Source organism: Labeo rohita, chromosome 7 (assembly GCF_022985175.1).
Source record: "Labeo rohita strain BAU-BD-2019 chromosome 7, IGBB_LRoh.1.0, whole genome shotgun sequence".
NCBI lineage: Eukaryota > Metazoa > Chordata > Actinopteri > Cypriniformes > Cyprinidae > Labeo > Labeo rohita.
Genome location: NC_066875.1, coordinates 45,020,030 through 45,034,078, shown reverse-complemented (window position 1 = coordinate 45,034,078; position 14,049 = coordinate 45,020,030). Strand labels below are relative to the sequence as shown.

The following is a 14,049-nucleotide window of genomic DNA, read 5'->3' as shown; positions in this document are numbered from 1 at the left end:
GTAGGGCAGTAGGTAGGAGGCACAAGCTAATATTATGATTAACACAAAAGAAAGCCTTCATTGTGCTGCTCATGATGACGTATTAAAACACCCTCCATCACATCTTCGGCAGGGCGACGTGCAACACTGGTAATTGCAAACACCTGTGCCAGGAGATAAAAGTGAAGCGTTTCGTCAAAGCGTCTTGTAGGATCGAGTGGCCGCAAACAAAGAGGCCGATGATCAGATGAGCCCGGCTGTAGATTGCGGGACATTTATCAGCCTGGTGGGCCGCCGTGCATAATAATGAGCTCTCATATAGGTGCTCATGAATATTAAAATGAGTCATTTTTTTTAAAAAGGAGGCTTGAGAGCATCAAGGGAAGCTGGAAAAATGAGATTCCTGAATGATTTTAATGAGGGTGTTTATATGAGTGAGCCAGAGGTCTGAAGGGGAGCAATTGGCGGTAAATAGAAAAACGGGAGAGCGTTTAAATGAGGGAAATGGAGTGAAAGGGGAGATTACGGGCTGGTGTGGGGCTTGTACCGACATACAAGGGTGATTTCTGTAAAGTGCAAACCTGGTACTTTGAGATACTTCATTTTCTGTGGCCTTTTGGCCTCATTATTGAAAAGACTCGGGCTCTGTTCCAAAACTTAGTGAGCTGCCTACGTAGACAGCATTTTTAAAAAGTCACAGCAAAAATGACTAAAATGAAATTAAAATGAAAATAGAAAATATCAAAATAAAAACAAATTTATATACACACATACATTAATGAAACTAATAAAAACTAGTACATACATATGGCATTAAACTGAAATTGAGCTAAAATGAAAAAAAAAAAGTAAATTAACAATTTTTTTTAGAAAAAATGTTGCCTCGGAAACTGAAATAAAATAAATTTATGATGCACTACTTAAATTACTAAAACAAAAACTTAAATAAAAAAAAAAAAAAGATAAATGAAAATATAAAAATAAAAGGTTGTTCAAAACAGTACTAAAACTAGTATAAGTAGAATATGGCATTAAATTGAATTTAAACTAAAATGGAAAAAAAGATTTAAAAAACCTTAGAACACAAGAGCACCTTTTTTTTTGTGTTGCCTTGTAAACTCAGTGAAATAAAATAAGTTTATGTTAAAGCACTAAAATTATTAAAACAAAAACTGAAATAAAAATAAAACAAAATAAAAATACTATTTTTACAAAAATTAGAAAAGTTTTTCTTGGAATTAAAAAAAATTATGCTGAAGTGCTAAAATTATTTAAACAAACTGAAATAAAATATTTAAAAAAAGAAAAATTAAGATATACAAATAAAAGCTAATTCAAAATATTAATAAAACTAGTACATAAATATGCCATTAAACTGAAATTAAACTAAAATGGGAGCACAAAAACACAAAGTAATGAAATGTTTACTTTAAGTTTATGTTAAAGTACTAAAATTACTCAAACAAAAACTGAAATAAAATTAAAGGAAAATATAAATATTAAAAAAGCCAAAACTTAAAAGAAAAGAAATTAAAAACAAAAATATAAAATTAAAGCTAATTGAAAATATTAATAAAACTACTACATAAATACAGCATCAAATCAGTCTTTGTTAACTGAAATTAAGTTAAAAAAAAAAAAATCAAAAAACAAAAAAAACAAATCATAATACAATTATGGAAATGAGAAAATGCTGGCATGAAAATTAACTGAAATAAGATACGTTTACTCTGAAGTACTAAAATTACTAAAACTAAAAATATAAATATAAATATCAAAAAAAGCAAGAAAAATTTACTTAAAACTCATTCATTAAAAGTGTACATAAAGACTGTTCAACATTATTAAAAATAGCTTGCTATGTAAACAACCAATTAGGTCAACAATAAAAAACTTCAGACACATCACAGACACACAAAACTTCCAGCACAATCTGACAAAAATCAACTTGCAAGAAAGGCATGTTTTTTTGCGCTTTGTCAAAAACGCACCTGCTGTCTTTGTCTCCATCCCAGAAGACGGCGTTGTAGCCCTGCAGCGGAGACAAGAAGAGCTGACTGTGTTCCTGACAGGGCAGCAGGTACCTGAGACAAGCAAAACTGGGGTCCTGCATTTGTCTCATGAGAGGAGCGGCCAGGGGACGCTGCAGCCACCGGAGGACAGGACAATATTAGACACATGCTTAATTTCACAACATCTGGAGGTTAAATGTGCCTACATGACTATTTTTGTTTGTGGTAAGATCTATTTTAATATACACTAAGAAAATTACGATATACACTACTGTTCAAAAGAATGGGGTTGGTAAGACTTTGTATTAGTGTCTTATCTGCTCACCAAGGCTGCACTTTTAATAAAAAATACAGTAAATATATATAACATTATAAATGTCTTTACTGTCAGTTTTGATCAATTTAATGCATCCTTTAGAAATCATTCTAAAGCATTTGCTGTTCAATTTCTTTTAAAAAACACAAAAACAGCAAAAAAAAAAACTTTTTATAACAAAAAATTTAATGCTGTGCTGACCCAGTCTGTTAAACAATAATGCATACTCTGTATAAATATACATGTTCAGCATTGTTGCTTTATTGTAAGATGAGCTTTCTTGATGTTTCACCACTATTTTTGCCATTAAAGTCAACAACAAATACAATTTTAAACACATTTGACTTCAGTAATTAGATTTTTTTTCTAAATAAAATGCAATATTCAACTTTTTATCCAGCAGATCAGATTTTCTTAGCCACAAACTAGCTAAATTAATGACATCATCCCTAGCCAAACTGACTAGTTAGAACTAGTCTTCTCTGTTTCTTCGTACAATTAACTCAAAATTACGGGGCGTGCATGCTGACAACAATTTTTTGTGACATTTATATTTTTGCCTTTGCAACTCACACTGCATTCAAGATATACATTTTATTAGTTCATGCATTCCCTAGGAGTCAGATCTATTGCCCTGGGATTGCTAATGAATCATTTAAGTATCGTTCTACAGAAACACAACCCCAAAACTGACAGCTGTTTGAGATTTGACGAGCTCTAGTGATTAACTCTCTGTCAGTGCGAATGCATCTTTAGGAAAAGACGTGTGGGTGTTGTACCTTTTCTGGTTTGGTGTCCCAGCACTCCTGCATCAGCGCCTGCAGACAGTGAAACTGCACCTCCTCTGGGCTGCCCAGCGCCGGTCTGAGTCCTTTCGACAGTTTCTTGGCGATCTGCAGCTGGTGCTGACCCATGCACGGTCTGCGGCCGGACAGCAGCTCATACAGGACCATGCCGTACGAGAACATGTCCACCTAAAATGCAGACGACAACCGTTATTTAAAAGCAATCCACAGTAATGGTGTTAAACAGTCTCAGACGGCTTACGGTTCATTTACAGCCAATTTGCACCATGCAATTCCCCTTGTGCCGGGCAGGTAGCAAGTAAACTAGATCTCCACAGCTGAGGTGTATATTTCAATTTATTTTCTGGCTTTGACATAATCTGATCAATGAAAACAATAAGAAACAGACAGACATATTTGTATTAGGGTTGCAAGCGCATAGCGTTGAAACACTATTGTAATTGTTATAATGGTCACGGATTGGTGAACTCCACGTAAAACTGAACGTGCAGACCAAACCGTAATTCGTAGAGACTTGAAACTTGGAGGGATGGTAGTACTCACACCTCCAACAACATGACCAAGGCTCGCCCCAATCGGCCTGACAGGGGCACTACAGCGATCAAAAGCAAGAAATCACTCATAACTCCTAAACCGTCAGTCGCAGACTCAAGTGTCTGAAATTTTCGGGCATTTCGCATGTTTGTGAACTTGTCCTAGGTTTTTCACCCGATTGGAACCAAACCAGTGCAGAAAGATTCTCTGAAAAGTGAATATCAATAATTAGCAAAAAAAGTTGGACTTTCGATGTTTGAAAGGGAGCGGCCACTTTTAGTAAAATGCCTATAACTCCTGAACAGAATGAGATATCTCTGCCAAACCCAGAACACTTATGTAAGAGCTCAATCTGAGGCCACAGGAAAAAGAAAACATTTCGGACCTTGGCCACTTGGTGGCGCTATAAAAATGGCTATAACTGGACAACAATGTTTGTGCTATTAACAAAATGTGCAGGGCAGGGGTGCTTCCAGGACTGTTTTGAAAACCACTGGCGTAAACAATTGTACATTGCACGGTTTTTCGCACAAATGCACGATACTTGTATCATACGATAAAACTGCTCATTTCTGACAACTTTGCCTCTAGAGCCACTGCTGTCAATCAAATTAAATGATTAAGATAATGTAAAAAACCTACTTTTGCGAACTAGTCCTAGGTTTTTCGCCCGGTTGAAACCAAACCAGTGCAGAAAGTTTCACTGAAAAGTGAATATGAATAATTCTCAAAAAAAAGTTGAACTTTCAACTCACTGTCACAAAGGAGCGCCAAAACGTTCGAAAGGGACAGGGCCACTTTTAGTAAAATGCCTATAACTCCTGAACAGAATGAGATATCTCTGCCAAACTCAGAACACGTATATAAGAGCTCAATCTGAGGCCACAGGAAAAAAAAAAAAAAAAAAAAAAAAAAAAAAGGACCTTGGCCACTTGGTGGCGCTATAAAAGTGGCTATAAATGCGCAACCATTTGTCCTATCAGCATGAAAATTGGTGTGCACGCTCTTGGTCCAAAGTGCCACAAGTGTCTATAAGTACACTTGTGTATATCAAATACACAAGTGTATTTGATATACTTGATAATATTGGCAGACGAATTTGAGCACCTGTTAGACAAGATTCACAGGCTGATCGGAATGAAATTCAGAGGGCCTGTTTGACTCACGGCCCCAAAGGTCTGAGAGAAATTTGAAAGAAATCGGCCTTTGGGGGGGGCGAAATCTAATTTTTCAAGGGCGTAAATGATTGTACGTCGCACCGTTTTTGCACATACACACAATATTCATATCATACAATAGAACTCCTCATTTTGGACAACTTTGCCTCTAGAACCACTGCTGTCAATCAAATTGTTTATTAAATAATTGAGAGGTAAGAAACCAACGTTTGCCAACTAGTCCTAGGTTTTTATCTGGAAAAAACATTGCAGTACAATTCCCTGGACTCTCTAAGCCAGTAATTATCAAAAAAAGTTGAAATTTACCCTTTAAGAAGCTATAAAGGTGTCGTTTAGAAAAGGTGCCTGTCCAAATTTACTCAAAATCCTATAAAGCCTAAAGAAAGACTAAAAACTTCACGAAACCTGGTGAGCACATGTGACGGGTGATTCTAAACAAGCATGCAATGCTTTAAAGGAATGGCACCACAGCTGGCACTGTAACAGTCATAACCGTTAAATCATTGATTTAGGTGGTTACAAACTTGCTAAATAAAGTCTTTTTTTCATATGTCACCCTGGACCACAAAACCAGTCCATAAGTGTACATTTTTGTGAAATTAATGCATCACATGAAAGCTGAATAAATTAGCTTACCACTGATGTATGACTTGTTAGGATAGGACAATATTTGGTCGAAATACAACTATTTGAAAATCTGGAATCTGAGGGTGCAAAAAAATCTAAATATTAAGAAAATGCCTTTAAAGTTGTCCAAATGAAGTTCTTAGCAATGCATAAACTAATCAAAAATTAAGTTTTGATATATTTACGGTAGGAAATTTACAAAATATCTTAATGGAACATTAGCTACTGCTACAAATATACTCATGCTACTTACGACTGGTTTTGTGGTCCAGGGTCACATATATGCTTAAATGCCTTAAATTGCTTGAACCTCGATAATCTCTGCTTGCAGCTATATTTACAAAAAAAATGTTCTGAAGTAAATATAACTTGATTTTAAAACAATTCTATATTTTTAACAAAAAACTCCTTGAAAATCATTTTTTGAAGTGAAAATGTGGCCCGTACTTTATACAGGCGGAGGAGAGATGGAAAAGCAAAGCATGAGTTAACAAAAGGAAGAATGAAGTCATGATTCCTGACACAGCAGATCGTACGTCACACGCTCTTGCGGTTCATTCGGCAGACGTATTTCTATTAAACGTCTTTCTAGGTCATTTCTATAAATGGACATGCGCTTTGACGAGAGCCATGTCAATCCGGGACTGTATTTTTAGGGCGTTTGGCTTTGCCAACACAAACGAAAAAAAGGGAGAGTTTTCGGTAGCCTGAAATGACATCACAGAGCAGGCATGTGAACGAGCAGGAAATAGTTTGTAGTTGAGACACACACAAACACACACACACACACACACACACACACAGGGATCTACAGAGGCTCTTTACTCTCAATCTATCTAGAGTCCAGATATCTCACGTTAAAAGGCTATTACTCTAATGATTCGATTAGCAATCACATTAATCACTGATTAATTAATGCCTCTTTGGAGACTAGGAGAAACGCCACTGAATGATTCCTGTTGGTTAATATTCAAGGAAAGCTCTTCCATGAAACACAGTAGGGTGCTTCTACTTTGCATTTATAGATATTTTTTCCACTTTTGTATTTTAAAGAACACATATTCTGAATATATTTTGTAATAAAAAATGTTACATTACAAATGTATATTTAAAAATGGAAATTAAAAAGATGAATTAAGATAAATTAGTGAAGATCTAGGAGTAAGTATTTTAGTTTAATTTTATTTTTTAAAATTAATTAATTCATTATTTTAATTTGGTCAGACCAAATGTTATGTAGCCTAAGAATAAAATTCTGAAATTCTGAAAATTAAATTTTCATTCAAATTGTTTTGCTGATAATATATTTTATTATTTAAAAAAAAAAAAAAAAAAAAAAAAAAGATTATATTATTAATTTCCTTGTTATATTTGCTAAAGAAAGTACTTTTTTATAACAATATAAAAAGTAATATATAATATAAACTGTTTGCCATTCATATTTAGTTGCAGGGTTTTTCTTGAGCCATTTTCTAGTTTATCACTTATATTTTCTTGTTATATTTGCAGAAGAAATGCCCAAAAATACTTTTTATTTTTTTAATTTACAAAATATATTATAACAATTTGAAGGAAAATTTAATTTTAGAATTTCTGAAATGTATTCTTAGGCAGCACAACATTGGGTCTGAAAATAAAATAAAATAAAATAAAATAAAATAAAATAAAATAAAATAAAATAAAATAAAATAAAATAAAATAAAATAAAACAAAATAAAACATGCTTAGGTCATTAGCTTAAGCAATTGATATTTTAAATGTCATTTTTTAATAAACATTTTTAATGTAACATGTTCTGTCACAAAATATATTACAAGCATAACAACTTGACTGAAAATGTAAATGCACACTTCCTTGCACTGTACATTTTCTTTTCCATCTTTCAAATAAACAAAAAGGTTTTAAAAAAAAAAAAAGTGGCCTCTGACTTCTGAGAAGGATTTTTTTTAATCTTCAGACAGCACTACATTCGCCCACAGTCCACCTACTTACTGTTTGATGCATGTACTTCACACAAAATTGGAAAGCGTTTGTGAAAATGATCACACGCTCTTTGGTTGCAAATGCAACAAGTCAGGGTGCACTGGGCGCGTTTCTATCAGCCTGCTGGAAAACAAAATCATGTTTCTGCAAATTCAATAGATGATATGTGAAAAAACATCTATCTGGACCTACAATTCACTGAAGAACAAAAGGATCTAAAAGAAATCTGTCCAGTATAAACAACACTTGGATTGGGAGGATAAACAGTCCTGCAAACTACAACATCTGAAACATCTGTCATTTGCTCATGACGCTGCAAGAAAGTTGTGGAAACATTGTCATCAATTCCATTTGAAACATGCTAATAGATTTCATTCTGTTCCGCTGGACGTGATCCACGCAAACTCAGCAAACTAAGCTGGAAAACAAATCAGCTTCGTGAACTGACCTAAAAGCCTCGCTGGATCTCAAATCCGTCTTTGAAGGGAAATCCCTGGCTGTCGACGGGCAGGGGAGGCACATGCAATCTCACAGAAAACCTGTCAGAAATGTTCTCCAAACGGCCTGAGGCGCAGCGCTCTCCCATGTACTATTAAATGGGGTTTCTTTGACTAGACAAACCGATAAAAGGAGTGTTTTGGGTGCAAAAGAAGCTCTCTTAAGCTCTATTGACAGATGCAGTAGCGTGCTGTCGATTACCGTACGTCATTGCAACTTGTGCATCAGTTTGGAAAAACAAGCTGAAATCATGATCAGCTGACACTAATGCACAATTATTTACATGAGTACAAAATGCTGGACAGCCAAAGTGTTGTACATGGTAACTAAAACTATTACATAAACTGAAACTACTATCATTTTTGGTAATTAAAATGAAGCTAAAGTCAAATATAAATATTAGATATTAGATAAAAACTTTTCCAAATGTGACCTTGACCTTGAATTTAAAGTACTAAAATGAATAAAACTAAAACAAAATTAAAAATAAATAAATTACAGGAAAGAAAAAAAAAAAATCTAACAATTAAATTAAAATGAAAACTGAAAATATAATATTAAAAGCTACACTAGATAGTAACACTGGATACACAAAAAATAACAATAATGATCATTAAACGTTAATGCACAATTATATGACCAAAATAAAATTCTGAATAGTGTCAGCGTTGTAAATGGTAACCAAAACTATTACAAGTCATTTTACAAGTCAAGTTGAAGTACTAAAATGAATAAAAATAAAAAATATATATAAAAATAAAATAAATAAATTACAGCTAAGAAAGAAAAAAAAAACTATTAAAAAAAATAACATTTCTAATAATTAAATTAAAATAAAAATATAATAATTAAAGTAGTAGTACATCAAAATAATAATACTTCAAAATACCAAATAATATAATAATATCTAAAAATAACTAAAGTAACATCGGATACACAAAAAATAACAATAAATATAATACGCAATTATATGAGAAGCATTAAATTCTGGATAGCATCAATGTTGTAAACGGTAACTAAAACTATTACAAGCTTTCAGTAACTATAATAAAATCAATTTCAACAAAATCAAAAACAAAAAAAAACAAAAAAAATCAACAAAAAAGATAAATGTTGCCTTGGCAGCTAAAAAAAATTACAAAAAAATTTAAAAAACCTAAATTAAAAAAATTGAAAAAAAAATTGAAAAAATTGAAAAAAAACCTAAATTAAAACGAAAACTGAACATATAAGATAAATGGTAACCAAAACTACTACAAACCATTTTTTTGCTCATTGAAATAAAGTTAAAATCAAATACAGACATTAGATAAAAAAGTGAACTTTAAACAAACTAAATAGTTTAAAAAGTAATAATAGTTTAAGTTAAAATAAGTTTAAGTTAAAAAATGTGACCCTGGACCACAAAACCAGTCAAATTTGACATTTACACATCAATCTGAATAAGCTTTCAACTGATGTATGGTTTGTTAGGATCTGACAATATTTGGTGCAAAAAAATCTAAATATTAAAAAAATCACCTAATAAAATGTACTAAATATTTTAATGGAACATGATCTTTACTGAATATCCTAATGATTTTTGGCATAAAAGAAAAATCTATAATTTTGACCAATACAAAGTATTTTTGGCTATTGCTACAAATATACCCGTGCTGCTTAAGACTGGTTTTGTGGTCCAGGGTTACATATTATTACATATATTAATAATTTCATAAATAATGTGTCTTATTTGTGATGTAAAATTGTCTAAATTATTGATGAACTTCTAGTTATGCATGACAGCATAATACCTGCAATCTAAACAGTACTTTGCATACAGTCATATAAACATCACTTTCTGGTATCTGGGTTTATACGACTACGATGGAAGTTTAAAGACTAGATATTGAGAAAGCACGTATCCTCTAAATCTGGATTCAGTTTGAATTGTGCCATCAAATAGTCTTTGACCTCGCTCGTCATATTAAAGCTGCCGGGGCGGCTGTTTGACAGTCAATCGAACTCATCAGATTAGTACGAACCTTCTCATCATAGACGATGCCGGGCCGGATCTCGGGAGCCTGGTACCCGGGCGTGCCCTCGACCCCCAGCGCTCCCTCGTGGAAGGACTGGCGCGAGATGCCGTAGTCGGACAGCTTGACATTGACGGATTCCTCCAGCTCCAGAGACCAAACCAGGATGTTGTCAGACTTGAGGTCACAGAAGATGATGTTCTTCTTGTGCAGATACGCCAGGCCTGTCACGATCTGATACGCAACTTTGAAGGTGAGCATGTGACCCAGAGGCACATACTGAGAACCTAAAAAAACAGATGTAAACGTACGACCCATTGTATGACGTCAGAACAGTTGCCTGGACCGCTTTTATGATACATTAACAACATGAAGGTGAGTAAACGATAACAGATTTATTTATTTTTTTCTTCCTTTTTTTTTTTTTTTGGTAAGCTATTAAGACTTTAAGGCTTGTTAATCAGTCTGATGTAAAGTCTAAAAGATACTAATTCTTATACTGATAAAATATAAGATATTCTATATTATTTCTATATTCTGTTATTATTATTTTATTGTATTGTATTGTATTGTATTATATATATATATATATATATATATATATATATATATTTATATTACGATTATTAATTTTTTTTCACTATATTCCCAAATGTTTAGAAGTGGCATTTATATTACAATTTACATTTACATTTAATTATTAATTATATTAACATTTTTTATTTATTTGTTGCCAAAAGGAAAATATGCACTTATAAATTAAATAAAATAATTAAAAAATATATCAATTTTAAATAATTTAAATAATATTACTTTTTTATAAGCTAAATACTTGCATGTAAAACTGAAAAAAAAAAAAAAAAAAAAAAAATGTATACATACATATATATATATATTTATTATATATATGCAATACATATTCAGGAAATATTCATGATATTTATTATATTTATTTATAATAATGTAAATAATACTAATTGCTAATAAATAATTGCTAATTTATTTATTATATTTACATTTTTTTTTATTTGTCGCCAAAAGGAAAATATGCATTACATTCATTTTTAAATATTTTATATATAATACTACTTTTTTTATAAGCTAAATACTTGCATGTAAAAATGAAAAAATAAATAAATAATAATTAAATGTATACATTTATATTTATTTATTGCATATATGCAACACATATTCAGGAAATATTCATGATATTTATTATATTTATTTATAATAATGCAACTAATACTAATAGCTAATAAATAATTGCTAATACTTCATTTATTATATTTACATATTTTATTTATTTGTTGCCAAAAGGCATATATATTATTTTTTTATTAGCTAAATACATGTAAAAATGAATATAAATGTAATACACACACATAAATAGATTCACATTTATTTGTTGACAAAAGGAACACAAGTAGTTCATAAAATGTAATTTTATATAAAAAGTATATGTATGTAATTAAACAAAAAATGTATATATAATTTTTTTTTATAAATAATTTTTTTCCATATCAAACTGATTTTTTAAATATTTGCTACTGTACTATTTTAATGAAATAAAATAGTAAAATCATTTTTTAAATATTTAATATTTGCAAGCAATATTTTACTTTTAAAGTATACATAATACCAAATATAAAATTCATATATTCTGTAATAAAATACATATGTTCTGTTTGCCAACATATATGTGTGTGAATGAATGAACGCATTTCACATATTTTATTTTATTTATTTGTTAGCATGTTTTAGGTAAAAGTTTATATTTTTATTTATTATTTGTATTTTTACTTATATTTAATTGTAATATATTGTTGCCTGATCATTATTGCTGATATTTCTTTATATGTTTGGCAATGTGTTATGCAAATACAAGCTGATTCCTGTGCTATCTGTCACGCGTCACACCTTTGGCTCGCTCCTCCAGGATGGTGTTGAGGCTGCCCAGTGGCGCTAGCTGCAGGGCAAAGCAGAGCGGGTGGATGCTGATGCCCACCAGAGCCACGATACACGGGTGCTGCAGGGAGTGGAGCATGCTGGACTCCTGACGAAACTCAGAGAAGCTGCGGGCAGCGTCCATTGACTGCAGGTGCTTCATCATGGTGTCTGTGAAGAGACCGATTTGAAACGCTGTTATTGAGCTGCAGGCTTGAAGAGAGCAGCTCAGACTCTCACCTCAGGTTATGAAATAATTATCCATAATGAGCCCAAACACAATCACATTCACACACGCACATCAGCATTGAAACCTACAGCAATCTCTGGAAAATGACTTTCTCTGTGACACTGCATCACATTACTTAAAATTACATTACATTACTTACTTCAGCTGTGACCATACTGGATGTTAAGTCCACCTTACTTTCATACCACTGAACCACATATGTACCATTATATTTATTATATATATATATATATATATATATATATATATATATATATATATATATATATATATATATATATATATATATAAAATATTTATATATATAAAAATGTTGTGCAGCCTAAGAATAAAATTAGGAATTTCTAAATAATATTTTTCCATTTACATTTTTGTGCTAATAATATATTTTGTAATTAACAACAACAACAACAACAACAACAAAACTAAAGTGTTAAATTATAAATGTATTTGGGCTTTTTTACCTGCAAATATAACAAGGACTTTGGGCTTTTAAATTAAATTAAATTAAATTAAATTAAATTAAATTAAATTAAATTAAATTAAATTAAATTAAATTAAATTAAATTAAATTGGTCAAATGTGAAAGGCTGTGCCCATATAATTTATGTCAACTCAATAAATAAATAAATGAATAAATAAATACATTCTCTCTCTCTCTCTCACTATACATATTCTTTTCTGTTTTTTAATATAATTTTCAAATTTTAAAGTGTGTATTTATTTAATTTAAACTGAATTGAATGTCATATTTATAATTCATAATTCATATTTATTATTCAGAAATTCTGAAATGTAATTCACATTTTTACAATAATAATATATTTTGTAATTAACAAAAAACAAACAAACAAACAAACAAACAAACTGTATTAAATTATAAATGTATTTGGGTGTTTTATCTGCAAATATAACAAGGAAATATAGGATATATATATATTTATTATTATTATATTATTTTAATATATTACTTGCGGTTAGTAAAAAAGTAATAAACTAGAAAATTAATGGCAAGAAGTTGTAGAAACTGTGTATTTAATTTAATTTAATTTAATTTAAATTAAATTAATTTAATTTAATTTAATTTAATTTAATTTAATTTAATTTAATTTAATTTAATTTACATTTTTTGTGGTCAGACCAAATGTGTAAGTTTGGGTCCGTATAGTTTATGTCGACCTAAGAAATAAATAAATAAATAAATAAATAAATAAATAAATAAATAATCTATATTGTCTCTCTCTACAATTTTCAATTTTGATAGTATTAAATTAAATTAAATTAAATTAAATTAAATTAAATTAAATTAAATTAAATTAAATTAAATTAAATCATTTTTTGGTCAGATCAAATGTGAAAGTTTGTGTCCGTATAGTTTATGTCGACCTAATAAATAAATTAATTAATTAATTAATAAATTATTAAAATATTCATATTGTCTCATTCTCTACAATTTTCAACTTTTAAAGTATTAAATGAAATTAAATGAAATTAAGTGGAATTAAACAAAACAAAACAAAACAAAACAAAACAAAATTAAATAAAATTAAATAAAATTAAATAATTAAATTTTTTTTTGGTCAGACCAAATGTGTAAGGTTGTGTCCGTATAATTTATGTTTACCTAAGAAAAACAATATATAACAACAATAAAAACAATATATATATATATATATATATATATATATATATTTTTTTTATATATATATATTTATATACTTGTAAAGTATGTACTTAATTTATTTAATTACATTTTGGGAAGGTCTGATCAAAAGTGTAGGGTTGTGTCTGTATATATATATATATATATATATATATATATATATATATATATATATATATATTGTGTCCGTATAATTATGTCCTTCCTTATAAAGTGGATCCACTTTATAACACAAGATTAACAT

General features: G+C 30.2%; 2 protein-coding genes across 4 annotated transcripts in view; one reads left to right on the top strand and one right to left on the bottom strand.

Annotated features, from left to right (window-relative positions):
- Nucleotides 1–14,049, bottom strand: part of lrrk1 (leucine-rich repeat kinase 1) — a 105,306-nt gene that overhangs the window by 25,373 nt on the left and 65,884 nt on the right. For all 3 annotated transcript variants that reach the window (XM_051113596.1, XM_051113597.1, XM_051113598.1), the window contains 4 exons: nt 11,866–12,063; nt 9,958–10,235; nt 3,087–3,281; nt 1,971–2,122 (listed from right to left, as the gene is read on the bottom strand). In XM_051113596.1, coding sequence (XP_050969553.1) covers nt 1,971–2,122; nt 3,087–3,281; nt 9,958–10,235; nt 11,866–12,063 — 823 coding nt within the window. The remainder of the gene's footprint in view (nt 1–1,970; nt 2,123–3,086; nt 3,282–9,957; nt 10,236–11,865; nt 12,064–14,049) is intronic.
- The window catches only part of snrpa1 (small nuclear ribonucleoprotein polypeptide A'), a 199,101-nt gene that overhangs the window by 151,932 nt on the left and 33,120 nt on the right, over nt 1–14,049 (top strand). The window lies entirely within an intron of this gene.